This window comes from Daphnia pulex, chromosome 9 (assembly GCF_021134715.1).
Source record: "Daphnia pulex isolate KAP4 chromosome 9, ASM2113471v1".
NCBI lineage: Eukaryota > Metazoa > Arthropoda > Branchiopoda > Diplostraca > Daphniidae > Daphnia > Daphnia pulex.
This window is the reverse complement of record NC_060025.1, coordinates 9,337,689-9,358,175: the sequence shown is the minus strand read 5'-3', so window position 1 is coordinate 9,358,175 and position 20,487 is coordinate 9,337,689. Positions and strand designations below refer to the sequence as shown.

General features: G+C 38.4%; 6 protein-coding genes and 4 long non-coding RNA genes across 16 annotated transcripts; 5 read left to right on the top strand and 5 right to left on the bottom strand.

Annotated features, from left to right (window-relative positions):
- The first annotated feature begins 703 nt into the window (after positions 1-703).
- LOC124203010 lies at positions 704-1,650 on the top strand. The gene is made up of 3 exons (XR_006878391.1): positions 704-764; positions 848-1,117; positions 1,607-1,650. It is a non-coding gene; the product is annotated as an uncharacterized LOC124203010 (long non-coding RNA).
- LOC124203009 lies at positions 1,648-2,758 on the top strand. The gene is made up of 4 exons (XR_006878390.1): positions 1,648-1,775; positions 1,839-1,990; positions 2,048-2,252; positions 2,466-2,758. It is a non-coding gene; the product is annotated as an uncharacterized LOC124203009 (long non-coding RNA).
- Positions 2,759-5,140: 2,382 nt separating this feature from the next.
- LOC124201895 lies at positions 5,141-5,902 on the top strand. 3 transcript variants are annotated; one of them, XR_006877743.1, is made up of 4 exons: positions 5,141-5,197; positions 5,271-5,398; positions 5,479-5,555; positions 5,846-5,902. It is a non-coding gene; the product is annotated as an uncharacterized LOC124201895 (long non-coding RNA). The 3 variants fall into 3 exon arrangements; XR_006877745.1 differs by having other exon boundaries at positions 5,141-5,212; positions 5,281-5,398; XR_006877744.1 differs by having other exon boundaries at positions 5,141-5,212.
- Positions 5,903-7,074: 1,172 nt separating this feature from the next.
- Positions 7,075-8,788, bottom strand: LOC124202350. 2 transcript variants are annotated; one of them, XR_006878048.1, is made up of 5 exons: positions 8,355-8,788; positions 7,967-8,109; positions 7,708-7,904; positions 7,443-7,530; positions 7,075-7,232 (listed from the first exon to the last, which is right to left on the bottom strand). It is a non-coding gene; the product is annotated as an uncharacterized LOC124202350 (long non-coding RNA). The 2 variants fall into 2 exon arrangements; XR_006878047.1 differs by having other exon boundaries at positions 7,708-8,109.
- Positions 8,789-9,323: 535 nt separating this feature from the next.
- LOC124201708 (neurotrophin 1-like) lies at positions 9,324-14,139 on the bottom strand. 2 transcript variants are annotated; one of them, XM_046597892.1, is made up of 7 exons: positions 13,772-14,139; positions 13,345-13,706; positions 13,219-13,286; positions 12,986-13,157; positions 12,762-12,924; positions 10,028-10,357; positions 9,324-9,960 (listed from the first exon to the last, which is right to left on the bottom strand). In XM_046597892.1, the coding sequence occupies exons 6-7, from the start codon at positions 10,355-10,357 to the stop codon at positions 9,490-9,492; spliced, it is 801 nt and encodes a 266-aa protein (XP_046453848.1). In that variant the 5' UTR covers positions 12,762-12,924; positions 12,986-13,157; positions 13,219-13,286; positions 13,345-13,706; positions 13,772-14,139; the 3' UTR covers positions 9,324-9,489. The 2 variants fall into 2 exon arrangements, with proteins under 2 accessions (XP_046453848.1, XP_046453846.1); XM_046597890.1 differs by lacking the exons at positions 12,762-12,924; positions 12,986-13,157; positions 13,219-13,286; positions 13,345-13,706; positions 13,772-14,139 and adding an exon at positions 10,433-11,521.
- Positions 11,805-12,587, top strand: LOC124201710 (protein spaetzle-like). Its single transcript, XM_046597894.1, has 2 exons — positions 11,805-11,893; positions 11,958-12,587. The coding sequence occupies exons 1-2, from the start codon at positions 11,876-11,878 to the stop codon at positions 12,534-12,536; spliced, it is 597 nt and encodes a 198-aa protein (XP_046453850.1). The 5' UTR covers positions 11,805-11,875; the 3' UTR covers positions 12,537-12,587.
- Positions 12,806-13,432, bottom strand: LOC124201685 (group XIIB secretory phospholipase A2-like protein). Its single transcript, XM_046597845.1, has 4 exons — positions 13,345-13,432; positions 13,219-13,286; positions 12,986-13,157; positions 12,806-12,924 (listed from the first exon to the last, which is right to left on the bottom strand). Exons 1-4 carry the CDS (start codon positions 13,430-13,432, stop codon positions 12,806-12,808), a joined length of 447 nt encoding a protein of 148 aa, XP_046453801.1.
- Positions 14,140-14,265: 126 nt separating the features above from the next.
- LOC124201709 (group XIIA secretory phospholipase A2-like) lies at positions 14,266-15,201 on the bottom strand. The gene is made up of 4 exons (XM_046597893.1): positions 14,934-15,201; positions 14,798-14,865; positions 14,562-14,733; positions 14,266-14,500 (listed from the first exon to the last, which is right to left on the bottom strand). The coding sequence occupies exons 1-4, from the start codon at positions 15,175-15,177 to the stop codon at positions 14,388-14,390; spliced, it is 597 nt and encodes a 198-aa protein (XP_046453849.1). The 5' UTR covers positions 15,178-15,201; the 3' UTR covers positions 14,266-14,387.
- Positions 15,202-15,364: 163 nt separating this feature from the next.
- On the top strand, positions 15,365-16,992 carry LOC124203178 (programmed cell death protein 10-like). Of its 3 annotated transcripts, none has more exons than XM_046599847.1 (3): positions 15,365-15,441; positions 15,801-16,127; positions 16,186-16,992. In XM_046599847.1, the coding sequence occupies exons 2-3, from the start codon at positions 15,831-15,833 to the stop codon at positions 16,525-16,527; spliced, it is 639 nt and encodes a 212-aa protein (XP_046455803.1). In that variant the 5' UTR covers positions 15,365-15,441; positions 15,801-15,830; the 3' UTR covers positions 16,528-16,992. The 3 variants fall into 3 exon arrangements, with proteins under 3 accessions (XP_046455803.1, XP_046455801.1, XP_046455802.1); XM_046599845.1 differs by having other exon boundaries at positions 15,375-15,735; positions 16,186-16,886; XM_046599846.1 differs by lacking the exon at positions 15,365-15,441 and adding an exon at positions 15,525-15,739 and having other exon boundaries at positions 16,186-16,886.
- On the bottom strand, positions 16,975-20,434 carry LOC124203176 (probable RNA-binding protein 46). Its single transcript, XM_046599843.1, has 10 exons — positions 19,298-20,434; positions 19,049-19,226; positions 18,710-18,884; positions 18,390-18,651; positions 18,203-18,329; positions 18,060-18,131; positions 17,901-17,987; positions 17,797-17,847; positions 17,653-17,734; positions 16,975-17,582 (listed from the first exon to the last, which is right to left on the bottom strand). The coding sequence occupies exons 1-10, from the start codon at positions 19,711-19,713 to the stop codon at positions 17,539-17,541; spliced, it is 1,494 nt and encodes a 497-aa protein (XP_046455799.1). The 5' UTR covers positions 19,714-20,434; the 3' UTR covers positions 16,975-17,538.
- Positions 20,435-20,487: the final 53 nt, after the last annotated feature.

Sequence of the window (20,487 nt, the reverse complement as noted above, 5' to 3'; positions counted from 1 at the left end):
TACAGAGAATTGTTTTGGTTTTCAGATCTTACAGTCTGTGATCCTTATTACATACTCCCTATGCTAACTAGCATTACAGTGTGGGCTACAATGGAGGTATGTTTTCGTTTTGTCATTTGATTCAACATTGTGGTTCTAAATCTTTTTGACGTACTACAGTTGGGAGTGGATTCCGCCAAACTCTCGTCTATGCGATATACTATTACTTTACATTTCCAACGGTTTCCACTTCTGATAGAAATTATACAACAAACTTCCAACTACAGCTAGAGGTAAAACTGCATTGCTTCATTAGATTTATCTATCTATGCAATTGAAAAAAGTTTGTGGCTATTTTCAGTCAAGATCAAGGTAATTGACAACTACACAGAGTCTATACTCTGTTGTCGGCACAGATATACCCTTAAAAATAGTCAGGGTAATTAAAGCCCAGAGAAATGCAGCCAAAATGACAAACAACATGCCACATGTGGCATGTTGTTTCAGATCTTACAGTCTGTGATCCTTATTACATACTCCCTATGCTAACTAGCATTACAGTGTGGGCTACAATGGAGGTATGTCATCGTTTTGTCATTTGATTCGACAGTAGAATTCTAAATCTTTTTGACTTACAGTTGGGAGCGGATTCCGCCAAACTCTCGTCTCAAGGCTTTCCCCTGTTAATTTATTTCTTCCGAGCCATCCCGTTCATCATCCGCGTGTTGTTCAGACAGTTAAAGGTGCCGGACCGTAAAAAGGATTCGTGGAGGGAATGAAAGAAGGTAAGTGCCGATTTATTTTTAATGCATGGTTTTGTTGATGAATTAAAAATATTAAAACATTACTTTTTTTTTACATATTTCAGCTTGGAATAATCAGAAAATCACCGCTGAACTTAACGATCGCCATCGTCTTATTGATTCAAATTTCAGACGTGCGGGTACTGGTCCAATTCAGAAAACTTATTCCTACAATCCAACAGCAGCACCGAAAGAACAGGAACTAGTCCAGAAAGGTTTCAAACAAACGAAAAAATCCGTGTAGTTTGAATTCGCAACCCGGTAGCGAATGAATGACCATCAAATAAAAAAATTTTGTTTTGTTGATGCCCTGATCAAATGGACAACTTCAACTGGTAAGAAAAAATGTATTTCTATCTTTATGCCCATCAACCGAATTCACCTTGAAAATAAAGTAGGTTACATCTATAATTATGAGATAATAATGTCGGTTTGATCAAGTGAAAGCAAGTTATTTAAGATTTGGTTTCATTTACTGCTGTATTGGTAAAAGATTTATAAGAATTGAGATTTATATTTATATTTGTAAAGAATTTATTGGAGGTCTATTGTCGCGTAGGTGGAGTTCTGCGACTGCCGGGCACTGGAGTTCTATTGTCGGGTATTTTTTGTAATATTTAAAAAAAAACCTAACGTCAAAAAAATTTCTTTGTGTGCGACATTAGAACTCCAACGATTTTAAAACTATTTTCATGCCCGACAATAGAACTCAATTGAATTTTAAATATCTCAAATGTCCGACAATCCATCCATCCTTTAAGACCTTTATTCCTTTCCGTTCAGTCAAACATGGTAATCGTGGAGGAATCTTTTAGCTCCGTCAGTAGGTGGCTAAAATTAAATTTGTCCCCCAGCCGCCAGGTGGCGCGTGTCGCCCAGAGGACGAAACACGATACTTCGCCATCTTTTCCCGAAACGCCAAGTGAAAAGGTGTTCCAAATTCGTTGCGGAATTGCGGCGTCGATCTAAATTTTCAGCATTGAAATTTAATGGGTAAATTTTAATTTTGATTTCTCAAATGTAATTAATCCTAGACGTTGCTGAGTGATTTTACAGGCAATCTGGCATATAGTTTCCACTTGGTTGATGGCAGGGGAACAATCGATCACGTGGGCTGAAAGTCTGAAACTGCTTTCCATTTTGCCAAAACGTCGTCCTTTGTTAGCTGTACGGAAGTACGTCTCATCTCACGCAGAATCACTACAGAGGTATTATAGCAATTTTGTTGGTCAATTTCCCTGCAATAATGCTAAAGATTTTATTAGTTGGTGTTCAGGTTGGAAATCCTGTTGCTTAACTGTTGCAGAATGTAAGACCCCGACAACAGCTGAGTTCCATGGCTGGCTCATTACAGTGGTTTTGTTGCAGCCAGCTGGTGAAAGGTGTGTTCGAGTCAAGTTGAGCTGCTGCATGCAGTTTATCGAGCTGGTGTTATCCTGAAGTGTCATTGCAGGAAGACTTTTTGGAACGGTAAGATCAAACAAGAACACAAATTTCCACTCTGTATTGCAAACTTTTTCTAACACTAAAGAATTAGATGTACAGAATTTTCTTTATATGGGATTTAATCTTCATTCAAAATTTCATTTGCTAATGGAATCTTGGAAAAAAATCTTGTTTTACACGATTTCTTTTGCATCTTAAGTATGATCACAGAAAATAATATTCCTTTTTTCCCCATAGGACTTGGTGATACTTAAACTATGCCTGTGCTGTTCAATGTGCATTGGTTTTGCAGCCTGTTTCCAGTTGAGGGATGTGATTATGCAGCTGATACAGGATTAAAGAAAAAGAACTGAAGTAGCTGTGCTGGTGTTCTCCTGAAATTACTGCGCCACAAGAGTTGCAGATAGTGATTGGTTCCTCATAGAAGTCGATAGAAGTTTATTTAAATAGTTTGGAGATGATCAGCCACTTCTGCCTTTAACTTATGTAAAACTTTAAAGTTGTAAGAAATATACAAGTCAAGTGCTAAATATGATTTTGTTATAAGTTAAAAGACACAGCAAACAAAAAAGTTGAAAGGAATTGCTTTATTGTCCCACCTCCACCCACAATTCCACCACTTTTTACAATAACACACATACATACATACACTTTAGTTAACCCGTTGGCTGCCACGCCACACAACCCGTAGGTTGTTCTCTACTCTCTACGCGCCATGTCTGAAGGATCCATGACCAAGGTGGGACTTGCCATTGCTGACAAGTCCGGGCTGACAGGGAAGATGGAATGCACGCATTTAGGAGGCCTCTAGGAGGCCCGTGCTAAGGAGGTAGGGGAGAAACGGAGAACAAAGGCGTGGCAGACAACGGATTAACTAACACAAGCACAAATATTACCAACAATAAATGATGATCCGCGCTGACATTTTGGAGATGTTTTGGTCCTTCCATCTTCTCGACGTCTCCTCTGCATTACCTGAATAAACACAAAACAATTGTGTTTCAGTCAAATGCCAATAAAAGATACATAATACAGATAGAACAATAGTCAGGTTTTTTGGCTCAAAGATTTGAAGATGCAATTTTTAAAACTTAAAATCAAGCTTGCAATATTGAGAATTGTAAACAGAACAAAGCTCACTTGCTAGTTTTTTGAAAATTTTCCGGAAGTAAACCGGAAGTAACCACAGCACCTCAACCATAGAGCTGTCGTCAAATTAAACCACATATTCGTGATCTCCATGAAATTTGGGGTCGATTAGATGTGATTTAAACAAAATCCAAAATTTGGCCGAAATCGAGAATTTTCCTGAACTATAGTTCAGGAAAATTCTCAAAACCGGAAGTACGAAAACGTACAAAAGAAAACATGAACTTTACCACAAATTTGACGAGGATCACGAATTTGTGGTTCTTTTGTGCGTGGAATGAATATTTACCGAACTACTGATTGAAATGAGAAAACCGGAAGTAGAAAAAAAACTCATTATTTCAAAATCTAACAAGTGAGCTTTGTTGGCGGAATAGCTATCGTCAGTTTTCACTAAAAAATTTCAAAACAACATCTGCCGATAAATGTTTAAAGAGATTTTAAAGTAACTGAAACTGACTGTTTCAACAGCTGACAATTATCAAAAAGCCATCTAGCGTTAGAAAAAAAAACGTCTAAGTAAAACTACGTTTGCGCGCAAGTAGGGCCTGATTTCGGAATTATTACAGACACAAGTAAATATACTATTAGAATAGATAATCTACGAAAATAAGTAAATTGTCGGGTACCTGGGCATAATCCCGTGGTGAGTGACTGCACACTGCAGGTGTGTAACAGCGGCACGGAAGCGACCACTGAAGTGTTCCAACTCGTCAGTGAAGTAAGACAAGTTGTATTTTTGTGTACGAAGCGATGAAGCAGAAGCTGGATGAGCTTACGCCGGAAGATAGGGATGAAGCAGAACGTTGGTCATGGACAAAAGCCAGCGTTGGCTCAAGAATCTTCGTGCCAGGACCACACGATTCCACAAAGAAACTGCGTGCTCTGTAAAAAAAAAAGTTTTACATTAATGAAAATATAAAAATGAATAAAGCATATCAATCTTTACCTTTTCTAAGAAGCACACTGAAAAGTTCATGATGACAAAAACAAAACCGTAAAAATGGAATTCACAGCAACCAACAGCATTACTCCACATGTTGAGATAAATTTCTTGATGCTAAAGAAAGTGTCATGAAGTATTGCAGTAGCATGGTGATAGGTGGTTCACTCCTCACTCTTCATGCCACTAAAAAACTCTAAGTGGAAATGGGACAAGGAAATTCTCTAAGTTATTTGCAAATTTACACAAATTTACCTATAAGAAATAAAACTCTACCTTTCTCTTAGCTGGGTTGCCTTCTAAACCAAAGTAAAAACAGCCATAACAAAAAACATGCTGTTGCAGGGTACACCACCAAAATTGCGAGATTCAGAACAGATCCTATGGTTCATACAAGCAAGAAGGACTATGTTATATAAAAATCTGAATTGTAATGGTCTGGTAGCAGTAATGGGGAAATACCTTATCTCGGCACATTTATATTCCACTATATGTGCTCTTCAAACATGAGTTTTAGGCTTTTGACAGCATGAGGATCTAATGGATGGAAATTGAATGAGCACTAAGTCAACTTGTTGGAATGACTGACAGCATGCATTTAGAATTTGAAGAAATAAGTTGGTACATTAAAATAAGAAAACTAGGTAAAGATAAACCTACTTAAGATACGAAGTTAAATTTGGTACTTGAAATCACAGGAATAAATTAGCAACAATTTGTTTCGCTCATATCGCCTCGTTTCACCATGAAAGAACAACATCGGCGACACTAGCGACATCTAGTAATGAGTTTTGAATCTTTAGTTGGTTGCATAGTCAGTCACAGACAGACATGGCAGTACACGTCAAAAAGTTTAACAACGGAGATCGGATAGCAAGTTAACTGTTTTTAAGTAATAGATAAAACAATCGTTAATAATTCTTACTGCATTCTTGACTAAATGTTTTCAGATAATTTCAGCTGAAGTTTTCATGTACCTTGTCAACTAGGTGCTTGTGACAATAGAAATGAAATGATCTAATCCAAAAAGGCAAGCTCACAACCTACGTCTTCTGAAGAAAAATCATTTCTGTTGCAGGTTAGTTAGTTAACCAAAAAATTTTTGAATTACTGTGTTCTTTAAGACAATAATGTTCACATTAACTTTTCCCTTTCAAGTTTTAAATCTTCAAGATATTGATGCCTTCGCCAGATTGTTGTGCATCAAGTTAACCTGTGGCTGTTCCTTGTTGCTGGTGTGTTACGGTTACGGAAGTTGCAGGAAGTATTTTGTTCAATTTGCATCATGTCTGTAGATTTACAGCTAGTTTAAGTCTTACCTTCTTCTTCGTTCCAGTCTAATTCACACATGTAATTTTTCAGCCAGTCTGTTGAATTTGATGTGTACAATTTTCTTTATTGGTATAATTATGATTAGGAATTGAGGCTTAACTCTTGTAAATAACGTAAAGTGATATTTATTTGTCTTTTCATTGACAGCATTTCCATTGATGCTGAAGATTAATTCATTTAATTTTGGTTATAGGTTTAGCGTTTATGTTCGCGTAGTTGCTGTCCGATGTGGCACGTTGTTGCAGCCTATGCTGATGTCTGGTGAAAGATCTTTCTGCATCAAGTTCAACTGGTTGTTCCTTGGCGGTGTTGTGTTACCAAAATTGCGTCATCAATCATCATGTTGTTAAATTGTCATTGTGTCTGCAGTTATCGTTCAGGAGTTAAGAAGGAACAAAAAAAAATATGGGATGTTTATGTCAAACAAATAATAAACAGGTTTTCGGGATTGGGAAAGGAAAGTGGAGGATGTTGGAGGGAGGGAGGGGGTAATTCAAGTTTGGATAAAAAATCAGTTAATCTATAACCCTACAAACATATCCCTACCAATTAATCTCCAAACCCCACAAACTTATACCTTCCAATTCTTCAAACCCCACAAACATACACCTTTTAATCCTCAAATTTATACCCTAAACCACATAAACTAATGTTAAACCCTAACAATGTGATGTATGTAATAAATAAAAAATTTAATATCTAAAACTCTTTTTTATTATTATTTTTTTTAAATGTACAAAAGTTTCAATAAACAGAGCGTCCGGTTCAACACGGTTTACTACTGCACGAGTTAAAACGCAACCCGCCACCACCGCTGCGGCAATGAGACAAAAAGCGATGGTTTAGTTTTGCGGAAATCTGCATCGTCTTTGCAACTTGACTGACGGAGATTTCCACAAAAAATAAACCATGGCTATTTGTTTCATTGGGTAGTGGATGCATTGTTTTAACTCGCACATGCTGTTATAGGACATGTCTACGGCCCCCAGAGATATTTATCTGGACCGAGAAGAAGAGAGAAGTACGAGGCAAGTTTTTCCGGGGAGATGTAGTCATACTAGGATTCCGGGTTAGACTCATGACCCTCCAAAAGTTTTCATCGGATCATGAGCCTTCCAAGTCCCCGTTCGACCAGAGCCCTCCCCTCCTCCTGGTTTCACAGCGGGTGAGTGACCACCGGCGGGCGTTGGTTAGTGGTTAGATAGGGAAACGGGGCCACAGAAAAGAAGGGAGCCCAGATATGCACTTGTAATTTAATCTAACTACACAATTCAAAAGTCTGGAATGACAGCATGCTCTCGTCGGTTGGTTTCCAGCAATGGTTGAAGTCCACGATAAGTAGTGAAGGATTACCCTGTAAGCAGAACCAACATTTAATCTGGATGACAAAAATGTTCAATAAGATTGTAGCGAGAGAAAACATTACTTCAAATCAAGAGGACCCGTTTAAGGAAGTAAAATGGTAGATTCAAGGGTAGCAGCCATTGGGTTAGCAAACAAGGGACCTTGTTGTCTTTCTTGAAAGGACATTACTTTTCAAAAAGGCTATCATGCCAAATTAGAAAACTGTAATTTGGAACCTGTAAATAAAAAAATAAAAGTCTCATTGTTTATAATTTGTGTCATCAATGTGCTAGATGTCTATGATCTAAAAGAATAATTAATAAACAGTTATCAGTACACACTCAAATTGTCTCTTAATCATTAGATAGACGTAAGTGCAGATCAAAACTTTCAGAACATATTAGACTGCAAAGAAGAAAGATCAGTGACTTGACAAGTGAACTTACACATGAAACCACTGCCAATCAGATTCAAGGTTATCTAAAAGATGGAATTAGAGATTGGTCCATGGTAAAGGACAGCATGAAATCGTCCCTAAATATTAGATAGACATTAGGTAGACGTAAGTGTAGATGAGTCCTTGAAATACTCGTAAAACTTGAACAAAAAGTAAACTTGAAAACACACGTTCCTGCTCTACCTCGTCAACATTCAATTCACAAATAACGATGACATAGAAGACAATATAAAGATAAAATATTAGATACTCACGCAATATTTTTCTCGCCAAAATCATCATCTCGTCCAAGGAAACGTCATCACACATTGCGAACAGCCAACAATTTAAAGGGTAAAACTTCGTGCTGTGTTGAGAGCAGGGTAGTAGAAGTCGGTTGGGTAGTCGAATGATGCTGACCACCTAAATGATGTTCATGTAGGCCGTATCTTCTCGGTCATTACCTAAATGGCTAAATCAAGAAACAAAATGTAACCGAAAGTTAAATTCAGTGGCATGACAATGAAGTTATACAGGTAACGCAAATCAGGTTTCCTGAGCAATCCAGAAGATGGAATGAGTCAAGTTCGATGACAAAACGAATAATCCGCGTTGAACGTGTAGTCATTGCCTTATTTTGGAGTGAAAAACCAGACATTTGGTCTTATAGGCTATATCTGAATAAGAAACCAAACAAATGTTGAAATTGCTATTAGGATGACAACTTCTCTAAATTGAATGTAAACACAGCTTCCATTTATGATAGCATGATATCACAATGTGAACCTCTTTTTTGGTTGTTGACAAACAGGGAGATTCGAGGGGGGTAGACAACGGGTTAGCAAACAAGGAATCTTGTTGACTGTATAGTCCTTGTCCTTTTTGAACGAAGAAAGTTCAGTAACATGATAAGTGAACTTACACATGAAACCATCGATCAGTTATCCAAGGTTCTCTAGAAGATGGAATGAGAGATTGGTCCATGCTGGGGTTGGTGATCTAGCAAGTCTTGGAATAGAAACTGCCGATAATTAAGATGAATCCTAATAAAGAATTAAGGTTTCAGCATGTAATAAAGCTAGTGTTGGTTGTCACCTGTATCATTTCGATGGCACATTCAGTAGAATACAATGAGTTTGAACAAAATAGTTGACGGTCGGCTGCACGACTTTCACGTTTCCTCAGACTGTGAGTTTATGAAAAACATTAAGGTTATCCAAAATACACACGGAATTGAACACATCACCGGGTTCACCGACAAGTTACAGACGAAATCACTCAAATTTCACTATAATTGGTGATTTTTTCGAAGAAAAGATAGCTTAACTTTTGACAGCAAACCGCCAGCCATAACTGACTGACACAATATTCAACACGCCATCTGTTTGACACGTCTCAAAACTCGGTCGTTCAAATGAGCGTGAAATAAGATAGTATAATAATTTTAAGAAAATAGAATGGAGTTCTGCTGTCGGGCATGACAATATTTTTAAAATCGTTGGAGTTCTATTGTCGGACATGAAAATAATTTAAAAATTTATTGGAGTTCTATTGTCGCGTAGTGGAGTTCTACTGTCGGCTGTCGGGCACTGGAGTTCTATTGTCGGGTATTTTTAAAAAGGAGTTCTTATGTCTTTGGAGTTCTACTGTCGCATACAAAGAAATTTTTTTTTTACGTAAGGTTTTTTAAACTTTGATGACCCCCCCCCCCTACATCTTTACCAACACACTAGCATGAAGTACAGAGTAAGTAAGTAAGAAATGGCGTCAGATTGCATAATATTTTATTTGTTTGTTGACCACATAAAAATGTAAAAAAATAAGGGAATACAGTTGATGTAACCATGATTATGAACTTCAATCTGATAATCTTTTTGGAAGATTTTTGATCAATAATTGAAAAAATTTTTATTGTGCAATGTAATCAATAAACATAAAATTGCTTTGTCAGTGACAGATTCAATGTCGAATCTGAGTGGGGTTTAAGGTAAAATCGGCAGAATTCTTGAATTTTTAAATAGATTGACTTTTATGGAGCATGAAACAGTTGTTAGAATTTAAAGGCTTTTATCAGGAATGCGGCAGGAGCAGGCCGATGGTAGCTTGTAAATGTCAATGAACAGGCCTTTGTAGGTATCGCAAGGATCAAAGGAGAGCATACGATGATAGACGTACTTCTGGACACAGGAGCTGTGATGACAAGGAGCCAAGGTACGGCAAGATGAGCCGGCGAATAAGCAAGTCTCCACGCGCTGGGTTTGGGTGTAGTAGGCGACATTCTGTACGATGACACGCCATTCGCCTTCGACGTTCATTGCACGGACGGGACGGGCGTAAATGACGTCGCTGGGGCAGATGTATCCTTCACCGCCAATCCAGTTGCTCTCGTCAAAAGGTTCACCGTTGTAGTTGGAGTAGTCGAATTTGTTCTCTTCCAATGACGTGACACCACCGACCAGGTTATCAGCTGACTGAATAGCGACTTCAGCGTATTTCTTCAGAATCAACGGGTCGTACTCGATGGCGTACTAAAACATGACAAACTTACAAATTATTTGCAATTCTGGATTCCATAATAAATTTAAAAAAACTTACCTGAATTTCTTCAAGTGGATATTCGTAATCGCTAAGGCAGTAGGGGGCGGATGCATTTGCGCACTTTGGTGGAGTGCGGGGGTCACAGTAGTAGTTATCCTTCTTGTAAGATGGGCCGTAACTGGGTTTGGCGTAAGGTTGAGGATACCCAGGTTTAGGATAAGACTCTGGGTAATCCGGTTTGTAATAATCTGGTTTGTAAGCAGGTTTATGGTAACTGGGATTGTATTCGGGCTCATATCTAGGACGATATTGAGGATCTGCAGATGCCTCTGCCTTTGGCTCCGGTTCGGCCATTGCGGCAACCACCAGCATCAAACAAAGCAGCATCTGCAATAAAACATGAAGGTAAAATTTAAATGTGATCAACATAACTAAAAATCAAGAGAAAACACGTTAGTTTACCATTCGTAGGTCCATCTTATTAAAAAATCTGAGAAGCTGAAAGTAATTTGGAGGTGATGTTGGCTATTGGAATTCAACTGAGAAACTAATGCTTTTGTCAGTTGATACCATCGCTTTTTATACCTACGCCCTAGGTAACTCGAACAAGTTGCAGAGTGTTGTTCACTGTGCAACGAGACACGGTTAAGTGAGTAGGAGGTTGAAGCAAATTTCAAAGCCGTTCCTCCACAGATAAAAACGAAAAGAGTAAACTCTACTTTTCCTTTTTATTTTCAGTGTCCGAACGTTTCGGCACATCTGGACCGTTGACCGTGATCTAAATAATTGGGTTCTCGTCGGTAATAATAACGAGTTTCTCTCCCAATAATAAAAAACAGCGCCAGACCACTTAAGAAAATTCAATGGTATGGTCACCAATGGGAAGATCTCATGCTGGGAATTGTAATAAATATTGCGTGGGCTTTCAAACGAAAAACATTTGTGAGAGGCCTATAAAGCTCATACGAGCACTGCCTCGGCCTGAATTTTTAAAACATTTAATTTACGAATTGTAGCGTGTCAGGTTTCGCCTTCGTAAGAATGCCGCCATTTTCAAATGTATGAATTTTGCTCGTTTTAGACAGTAAATTATCCTATTTTTAATACATTCACAGGAAAGTAAAAAAGACAATGTTGTCTTTCGAAAATGGGTTGAGAGAAACGTTTGTTTAGAAATTTTTTTACTGGTGGCAATTCTATTAAAAAGCTATAAATTTTCCTAGCGATTTCGTGAATTGTCTGGAAGGGTTTGTGAAAAACATAACAAGTGATTTTTGGGTTAAACCATGCACAAGTTTCCCTGTACGGAATGAAAGTGTGAACACATCATTGGCGAATAGGTGAAATCTTCATTAGATCAGAAAACCATCATGCTTCGTTCAACAGCCTTCACTTTAAAAGTCGTTTGTTACATCCGCTTGATTGACGACTGTGAAGGCCGGTCGTTTGAGAATACATGATAATAATCTAACAAAAATTTATAGTACCTAAATAGAAAACGAATGTTTGGGTGCATTGCGTAACATGGGAGAGGGGAAATGGGTCTAAAAATAACGATTATCAAATGGATGAGAATTGTTTTCTAACAACTCCGGCAATTAGCACCAAACGTGGATTCACATGCGCCCATATAAACGGTTGATCAACCAAAGGTAACGACCCTGCGCCAAGAAAACTATGGACAGCTAGACCACTTAATAAATAATGAATGAAGACCTTACTCTCCTTTTCCCAAGTTCCCATGCGTCCCATTATTCTTTACAAACATCGACTTCAACTGTTGTTCTCGCACACGGAGAAAGGTATATAAAGCTAGGTGCGGATGTCTTGGGACAAGCCAGACGCTTTTCAACGCTGATCCCAGCACAACCGCACACATCTTGAAAGACAAATTGGAAATCGATAATGTCGTTTAAACTTTTGGTAAGTTGATGCCAAATGATAACAAGATTAAACACATTAGTTATCTTTTGGTTTACAACAACAGATCTTTGCCTCCTTGATGGCTGTCGCGATGGCCAATAGATCCCCTTCCAAACTAGGCTATCCGGTACCCAAGTACGAAGACGTGCCCCTCTGCGCCAAGAACTCGACGAAGCCGTGGTGTCTCGATGATGAAGTTTACCCCATCTACGACATCCAAAAGGCATTGAACAACTACTATCAAGAAGTCTTGGCGCTCTACAAAGACCTAAAGGCCATCACACCCAACTCGGTCGACGGATTGAAAGACTTGTCGGAAGAAACGTATCTCTGCCCGAGTTCTACCGCTTACGTTCAACCCATGCGAGCTGTCAATGTCGACGGAAAGTGGCGTGTTATTGTCAACAAAGTCGAGTCTTACAATTACCAGTTCACCCAGACGGCCCGCATCGAGGAATGTGACATCGCCATCGGTTCTTCTTGTCCATTGGTCCCTACTTGCTACGACTCCAAATGCGTCCAGAAAAACATTTTCCACCGATTCTTGGTCTTTGATCCTTACGATTATTACTTTCCCTTCGCCATTGAAAATTTCCAACTACCTGCTTCTTGCGGTTGTGTTGTTGGCGCCTATTTCCCTTAAAAAGCCAAGTGGACCCAGTTAATTTTACAAATAAATGTCATTAATATATTATGTCTAACTGAATTTCAATTAAAAAAAAAAAATCATTTGAAAAAGTTCGCAACGCATAATAAAATCAGTCGATTTAAAAAATTGAAGTCTACAGAGAATAGTTTGGAAAAAGGAGTGAGAAGTAGTTGCAACTCTAGGAACATGCCAGGACGAGACCAATTCAAAATAAGTTACCGAAACCGCTGCATTACTAAATGTCCACCTCGATGTTTTGCAGCTCACAGGTCCTGATGACTCACTCCAACACAACGACAGGCTTTTTTCTGGGCATTTTGATATGCTTTACAGCCGAAAGCTTGAGTAGCTGTGTACATCAATTTGGCAGCACCTTTACAAGCTTGAAATAAAAAAAGTTTGTTTTGAAATATTCAAAGGAAAAACCGTCAACACTTACATACCTTTCAGTTCATTTGCTGTCCATTCATGTTTCCTGCTCTTACAGACGCTGTAAAGACAAGTTTTAAATTCAAGGTCGCAAATATCTTTATCAGCGCCGCATTCATCGTAGCAATGATCGTGGACATTACAGCAATCCTCAAGCCCTTCGTCGGGTAACAAATCCTTTTTCCACTGTACATTCAAACAATGTTTCATTAGTAAAAGAATATACAATATTAAGGTAGAAACTGACCTGATAACCGAATGAACCACAGCCATTACTTTCAGAAATGAAATAAGGATTTGGCTGCCTCACACGACCTTCATTAGAAAACATGTTAAAAGAAGTGTTAATAGAAACTAGAGTAAGCCATTTTACCTGCTGGACATTCCTCGACGTAGCAATCCTCTTCAATCGTAGCGTCAATAATTTGTTTGATTGTGTCAAAGTCGGTCAACTCGTTCATCTTCTGGCTGATCGTGGAGAAAATTTGATCGCCCCAACCTACAATTGCGTCATGAGCACCGCCCTTTTTATCAATACTGGCGTGACATGCCATAAGTGTACATAAAATGGCCAAAATGATCACAGTAGTTTTTATGAAGAATAAATGTCTTGACTGCTCCATGGTAAAAAATGTAATGTTTTTGCCGGGGTACCGAAAAACGGCAGACTAAAACTGTTCGTCAATCAACCAGCGAGATAAGATAAGGACGAGATCCTGGCTTACTTCCGTTTTTCTGTTGATTATAGAAATGACATCACAATGACAGGAATTATTAATGCAATATCAAAACTTCTTTACCATGAATTGTTGCAAGAGAATCCATTCGCGGTAAATGGGTAAATCCGGAGTAAACCAAAAGGCAACAAGTTTTCCACTTATTAACAAGACTAGATGAGCCTATAATAATTTAGTCAGGGGAAAACGCGATGAAGAATACAGAAGTAAACACAAACTTTAGGACTGAGAGAGGCATTTAAAAAACTTTAAAAGGAAAAGCGATGGATTTTTCTTTCGTTAATTAGTTTCCTTTTGGCAAACTGAAATATTAATTAATTAAATACTTGAGTTTCACTAAAAAAAACTTTTTCAGAGAACTTTTCTCATGACATAATATACGGGACATTTGGGTGGATTACTTGAAGGGATTCTGTTTTACTCCTTACACTTAACTAACGGCGACCTCTTTGGTTCGAAAAGGAAACTGAAGAAATAAAGGAATTTGAAGAGATAATGCATCAAACACGACCAAAATATCTAGAAAATGAAATTTAGAATGGAAGAAATTAGTCAAATTTTGTAAAACCTAAAACTAACACTTTATTATTTAATTCAATTATTTCTAATTTTGATTAGAAATGGAGGATTTTTTTACAATGGATTTAATAGTTAAGCATATCATCACAAAATTTTTTTTTCAGAATTCATCTCTTGCATAGCACTGACAGGCCTTATTCTGTGCTTCTCGATAAGCCTGGCATCCTAAAGCTAATGTTCCTGTGTACATTAACTTTGCAGTCCCTTTGCAGGCTGAACAGAAAAAGGACATTTACTAACATTTTTAGAAAAAAAAAAAAAATTACATTATTACCTTTCATGAACAGCAATGATAATTCTTCTTCATGATTTGAACATACTTTGTAGAGGCACTTTTTAAAATGCAAGTCACACAAATCTTTATCGGCTCCACAGTCATCATAGCAATAATCGTGGGTGTGACAGCATTCTTCTAACTCTTTTAAAGGCAGTTTCTCTTCTTTCCACTGATGATATTATTAGCACAAGAGATTAAATAGAACCAGCACACACAAGGATTTCTTCATTTACCGTATATCCAAATGATCCACATCCATTACTTTCCGGTATGTGCAAAGGATTTGCTTTTCTGATAAATCCTTCAACAAGAAACAGCATCAAGAAGATATTTTAATCCAAGCAAATTTGTTTTTTTATGTAAATTAACCTTTTGGACACGTGTATGGCTCACAATCTTCATCGATAGTTGCGTCAACAAACTGTTCTACTACTTGAATCGTTTTGGCCAACTTAGCAAGCCCATCAAGCCCAGTATGCAAAAAACTTTTAAGGTTGTGCATTGCATTTTTGATTTCATCAAAATAACTTTTTTGTCCGTCGACAAATAAAGCAGAAATGGTCACGAATACTAAAAGAATTCTGATAACTCTTGCTCTTGGAAATGATGACATTTTGAACTAGAGCGATAAGCGTTGCCAGTACGACTGTAAAAAAATTAAACAAAAAATTTATTTCACCAAAAATATAAGAAATCAAATAATATTTTAAAATTCAATTTAAACGTCAAAATCATTAAGTTATAAAAATTAATAATCAATAAAGAATATATTCATTGTGTTTCCTCATTTCAAACAAGGTTGCCTTTTGAAATGAAGTAACAGAACTACGTACGTCAGATCAGATGGTTGAGCGTTATTCCTTTTGCTTATTTATTTGTAAGTGATATGTTTTGTTTATCTTAGATCCAACTGTGAAATTACTACACTGGATATCTCTGTTTCCTTTTCCAAGGTTTTCTTACCTTGTTTAGTACAAACACTTGTCTAGTGGCTTACTTTGATTGAACTCATTCGATCTAGTCGATCAACACACTCGTATTTACTTTCTCTAGACAAGCTAGTTGTAGTTGTGTGTGCAATTTTTCAAGAAATTACGCGATATCCCTATGGAATTTAACTTCTAGTGACACTTATTCTTATTCCAACATCATGCTAAAGCATTTATCAAATGCATGTGACTTTTTTAAGGCTTAAAGTCGCAAACTGTATCTCAACTAATTATCTGTTTTAAATAGGTAATTAAAGTGGCAGAAGCTTCTACAAAGATGACTATGGGAGAAGAAAGCATGTTGTCTTCTTTAGTGTTGCCTATTTTGGTGGGCCCATCTCTGGTAAACTTGGAGAAACAAGATCCAGGTGCTGCCCAACTGCTGAAAGCTGCCTTTAGTAATGCCGAATCTGCCCATCCAGGCCTCTGCCACAGTTTCATTTTGGGACTGATGAAAAAGGCAGAATTGTCACAAAAAGTCAACATGAATGAGAGTCTTTTAAGAGTTCAAGGAGCAGCCTTGGATCAAGAATCACCTGATTACAGAATTAACCGCTCTGAAGATGCCTTTCAGGTAGCTCCGCTTTAAATATCACAATTTCAAATACTCATGATAGCCCCTTACTGAACAGGAACTGTGTAAGAAGTCAGTTGGTTTGAAGAAGATCCTGAGTAGAATCCCTGATGAGATTGGAGACCGCAAAGCCTTTCTGGAGACTATTAAAGAAATTGCAAGTGCCATAAAGAAACTGCTTGACGCAGTTAATGAAGTGGCCGTCTACATAATATTCGGCTCGGGAAAACAGCGCCTGGAACAGCGAAAACGAGAATTCGTCAAGTATTCTAAACGGTTCAGCACGACGTTGAAAGAATACTTCCGCGATGGACAAGCAAATGCTGTCTTCCTGAGTGCCCTCTGCTTGATACAGCAATCCAATTTCATTATTACAACCGTTAAAGATTGTTGTGAATAAGTTTTGTTAAAAAATCTTTCAAGCTGCGGTGAAGGTCGATGCTCGGAGACGTCGCAATTCGGTAGCGGTTTAAGTGGTGCTTCACACACAGTCGTGAATATTTATATTTCAAAAAATAAAAACACAACTTAATCCGTTCTTTCATCGTTTTACACCGTCCATTTTCAGATCAGGTGTGAGTACCCTTGAGGGGGTTGTCTGCATCTCTTCACCCCATTTTTTTTTCTCTCTCTCGTTATCTTATCATCCACAAAATCCTTATTGCTCGCCACCTCCTAGACCGCTCCTAATGATGAAATCCGTTGCATGTTATCCTAGCCCGACCTAACATTCCAGAGAATAAACATTGTTGAACTTTCTATAAGCAGTAATTATAAGCCTGTTTATATATATGCGGTGGTTTCGTGTTATATATATAGTTAAAAAGTATAGAATACACAGTATATCTTCGCAGTCTAACATAAATGTTGAGATTTTATTTGAATAATACAGACCAATTCAAATGTTCTAATCTTTTCTCTTTTGAGCTTCTGAAGAAACACCTTCGAATTTCAAATGTTTTCATTGGTTAGAGCAATCTGTTAAACAGTTTTACTAGCAAAAGGAAGCATGTGTAGCTTTTGAGAGCAATATCATAAACGAAGGGATAACTGCACGAAGAGTATACAGCCAGAAATAAAATAAAACTTGAAAAGTAAAATGTAATAAGGAAAAAAAAACGAAGAAAGTTTCTTCCAATAACAAAAAGTACGCTGTAAACTGGGAGCGGTTTGGCAAGTCTCAATAATAAGCCATTTAAAACAAAAACAAAAAGTAGAGAAGAAATCTACTCGAACAAGTTCCGGAGGATTACGATAGCAATGATTGTTTAAAGTTGTTTAAGTAAACCAAGAAAATGACGTCATAGCAAGAAAGAAAGCTCGTAGTGTAAATTCTAGATTACACTGCAAATTATCAGTATTTTCCGCGTCAACTAGACTGACGGAAAAGGACAATTTCCAGGTGGGGAATTTAAATAGAAAGATTTTCAACCTGAACAGACAGTGGAGTTTCACCTATGATCAAAAGTACAAATCCATTTATTATTGAGTGGATAACAGCATTCACTTGTAAAAGTATTTGTACCGTTATCAACCATCGTTTGATTCACATACGCGACTGCGCACCCAGTTATCGCCTGTTGTGCCTCTTTTTCCGTTTCGTAGGTCTATAAGGAAAATTCTGCATTAGAAACTTGCAGGTTAACAAGAACTTGTGAAATTAACTTACATCCGCAGAAGTGAACATGTTGTAAGGGAGGCCCATTTTCGGAATAGTTATCTAATTAAAATGATTTAGTGTCACCACTAATTAGTTTGTAAAATCAATATCACCTTGGCCAAATAACGTTCGTCTACGCCTTTGCGAAGTTCGATTATTGGCTCACCGAGATCGTACAATTGGCACAAAGAATCGAGTATCTGTAATAACAATTAAAAATTCGAATTGAAACAAGGACAAAACAAAATGGAAGGAGATAATCAAGTTTTGACCTTTACGTTATCAGTGTAACCTCCATTCGTCCAGGGCATGTACAGGTTCATGTGTGAGGTAGCAGCGCAAACCTAGAAAAAAACAACAACAACATTTGTAAAACCTCGTCACTACGATACACGATTAGATCATATCAAGTTACGGTATTTTCATTCTTCTGCTGACCGATGAAATTCGAAGTTGTTTGAGGTGGATAATCGTTGCAATATAAATTAATTGGTAATTGGTTGTGTCTGCGACCCGGCATCATGTAGTTATACAAGGTGTTCCTAATGAGCAGCAAACAATCAATTTAAACGTCTATTCAAATGTGTTTCCGTTTCTTATACTGTTGGGGATAGAGCGGATAGGACGGATAAGCCTGGAGCGGTAGACCGTTTTGAGGTTGAATAACGCCAGGATGAGAGAAAGTGAAGTGTGGCCACATTTGTTGAAATGTTGTCGCTGGATATCGTGTTTGACGAGTCATCCCCGAGGTAAACAACATAGTGGAGGAAGCTATCAATTTGCTTCGTGCGTTGCTACGTTTGGGCTTATCCCCGACTGGTTTCGCCCATGTAATTTGCATTTTGATCCCATTCAGCTCGCGATCTATTTAACAGACGGGTAATTCCTTAATAGGAAATAAGCATATACGAGAATCTAATACCTTGAAGAGCATCCATGGCTTGCTGGGCCTGCGAACGGCTGCCAAAGTGAATGAATGCGAAATCATTTAAGATTTTCACCTTTTCAACGCCGCCATTGCCGGCCCTATCAAACAGCTCTTCCAATTCCTTCTCTTTCGTCGTTATCAACAGATTGCGGACGTAGAGCACACGCACCTGAATATTGCGGTTTGAAATTACGATAAGTCCATGTTTAAAGGAGAATTTAATACGATAAGAAGGCCCCGTTAAGAGTATTGATAAAGCGGTGAATCATTTTATCGGCACTTGACTTGTTTTCCCATTCACCAAACAAACGAAATGAAAATTGAAATTTTTACCTTGGACAGGATTTCTTCTTCGACTACGGGTTCGGGCTCTGCCCAGTCAACGGCCACGTTCTTCCCCCACAGCAGCAACCGATCCGGTAGGCATTTCCTACGAGCCAAAGCGGCAGCTCGGTGCGATTCGTATTCGATGAAAGCAAATCCTCTATTCTTCTTCTTGTCGACTACTGAACTAAACACGCCAAAAATAAAAAAAAGGTATTTAATTACAGGTGTAAATGTATGACTAGTAAACATTTTTACCTGTAGAGAATAACGCGGACGACACCCTCTGTAATGCGTGACATTTCTTTGTGTATCTCCTCTTCGGATTTGTCTTTGGGTATTCCACCGATGAATAGGCGACAGTTGTCCATGGACCTGATGACACCAATGAATCGACCGGGTCGGATTTCGTAGCGATTCAATTTCTGGATGGCTTTGCCTGCATCCGCTGGCGTTGCAAATGTCACAAAAGCGAACCCACGGTTGGTCTCATTCGTGTCCATCATTAGACGGATTTCGTAGACTGGGCCGACGGTTTGAAAGACGGGCAGAAGCTCGTTCTCCATTAGATCGCGGGGAATTTTCCCAACAAATACTTCTCCGCCTTTGGAGGGCGGTGGCCCTGTCCAGCCTTCTGGCGGCCCACCGTACCTCCTTTGTCCACTTCGCAACATGATATTTTACTAGAGAATCAGATTCGGACTGCAACCGGAGATTCACTAAAGACTCTCTCTCTCTCTTTCTCTCTAGAAAAGGGATAAGTCTGTTGAGCTTCCGATCAGTTGACTGTACTCGAGAGAACTAGAGTTGGGCACGTGAAAGCCGACGAGCTTCGAGTGATTTCCCTTATCTTTTTAACTGTGCGTGTGTATCTGCTGGGTGAGTGTGTGTGTCATTCGAGTGCAGGGAATTTTCGAGTCGCGGAAAGGAGAAAAAAAAAACACTCCCTCATTACGCTGATAACGTCTGATCACAAGGCTGTGCCTCATCTGAAAAACGAAGCTATTCAATTCACCCTGAAAAGAAGAAAATTAACCAGCCAAATGGATTCACTAAAAATTAGGGAGGTGAACCGTGAAACACTTGAAAAGGAGTAATTCGTCCTGATTATTCGTCGTTATCGTTTCTTTGCCGACTAATCTCACGAAAATATCCCAAAAACCGGCCGACCCGTCGACAGTTGGGCAACACAAAACACTGATGACGGGAGGGGCTGGACTAGAGTTCTTTTTTTTATCTTCGCATTAAAGAAAAAAGATACAGCACTAGGCATTCGTGGAATTAACCGACGACGAGTCAATCGATGACGAATTTCCTACTGGATTAAAAATGGACGGTGATAAAAACATGCCGAAATCAAACATGACTGCGCAACTGGTTGCCCTTTACATGCTCCGAAGGCCAATTACAGAAAAAAATAATAAACATCACTAAAATCTATTGGCAAA

Bases quoted from the DNA above. Each gene is read 5' to 3' on its own strand.
- LOC124203176 (XM_046599843.1), bottom strand. From the start codon at position 19,713: ATGTTGCGAAGTGGACAAAGGAGGTACGGTGGGCCGCCAGAAGGCTGG. The intron at 18,132-18,202 runs GTAACTTGATAT...GTTTTTTTCTAG, and splicing joins AGCAGAAGAATGAAAATACC to GTTTGCGCTGCTACCTCACA. The intron at 17,848-17,900 runs GTGATATTGATT...CATTTTAATTAG, and splicing joins ACGAACGTTATTTGGCCAAG to ATAACTATTCCGAAAATGGG.
- LOC124203178 (XM_046599845.1), top strand. From the start codon at position 15,715: ATGCTAAAGCATTTATCAAAT. The intron at 15,736-15,800 runs GCATGTGACTTT...TGTTTTAAATAG, and splicing joins TGCTAAAGCATTTATCAAAT to GTAATTAAAGTGGCAGAAGC. The intron at 16,128-16,185 runs GTAGCTCCGCTT...CTTACTGAACAG, and splicing joins GCTCTGAAGATGCCTTTCAG to GAACTGTGTAAGAAGTCAGT.
- LOC124201709 (XM_046597893.1), bottom strand. From the start codon at position 15,177: ATGTCATCATTTCCAAGAGCAAGAGTTATCAGAATTCTTTTAGTATTC. The intron at 14,866-14,933 runs GTTAATTTACAT...TTCTTGTTGAAG, and splicing joins GCCATACACGTGTCCAAAAG to GATTTATCAGAAAAGCAAAT. The intron at 14,501-14,561 runs GTAATAATGTAA...TTTTCTGTTCAG, and splicing joins ATCATTGCTGTTCATGAAAG to CCTGCAAAGGGACTGCAAAG.
- LOC124201708 (XM_046597890.1), bottom strand. The intron at 9,961-10,027 runs GTAAGTTTTTTT...GTCATGTTTTAG, and splicing joins ATCCACTTGAAGAAATTCAG to TACGCCATCGAGTACGACCC.
- LOC124201685 (XM_046597845.1), bottom strand. From the start codon at position 13,432: ATGAACGAGTTGACCGACTTTGACACAATCAAACAAATTATTGACGCT. The intron at 13,287-13,344 runs GTAAAATGGCTT...TTTCTAATGAAG, and splicing joins CGTCGAGGAATGTCCAGCAG to GTCGTGTGAGGCAGCCAAAT. The intron at 12,925-12,985 runs GTATGTAAGTGT...TTTTATTTCAAG, and splicing joins GACAGCAAATGAACTGAAAG to CTTGTAAAGGTGCTGCCAAA.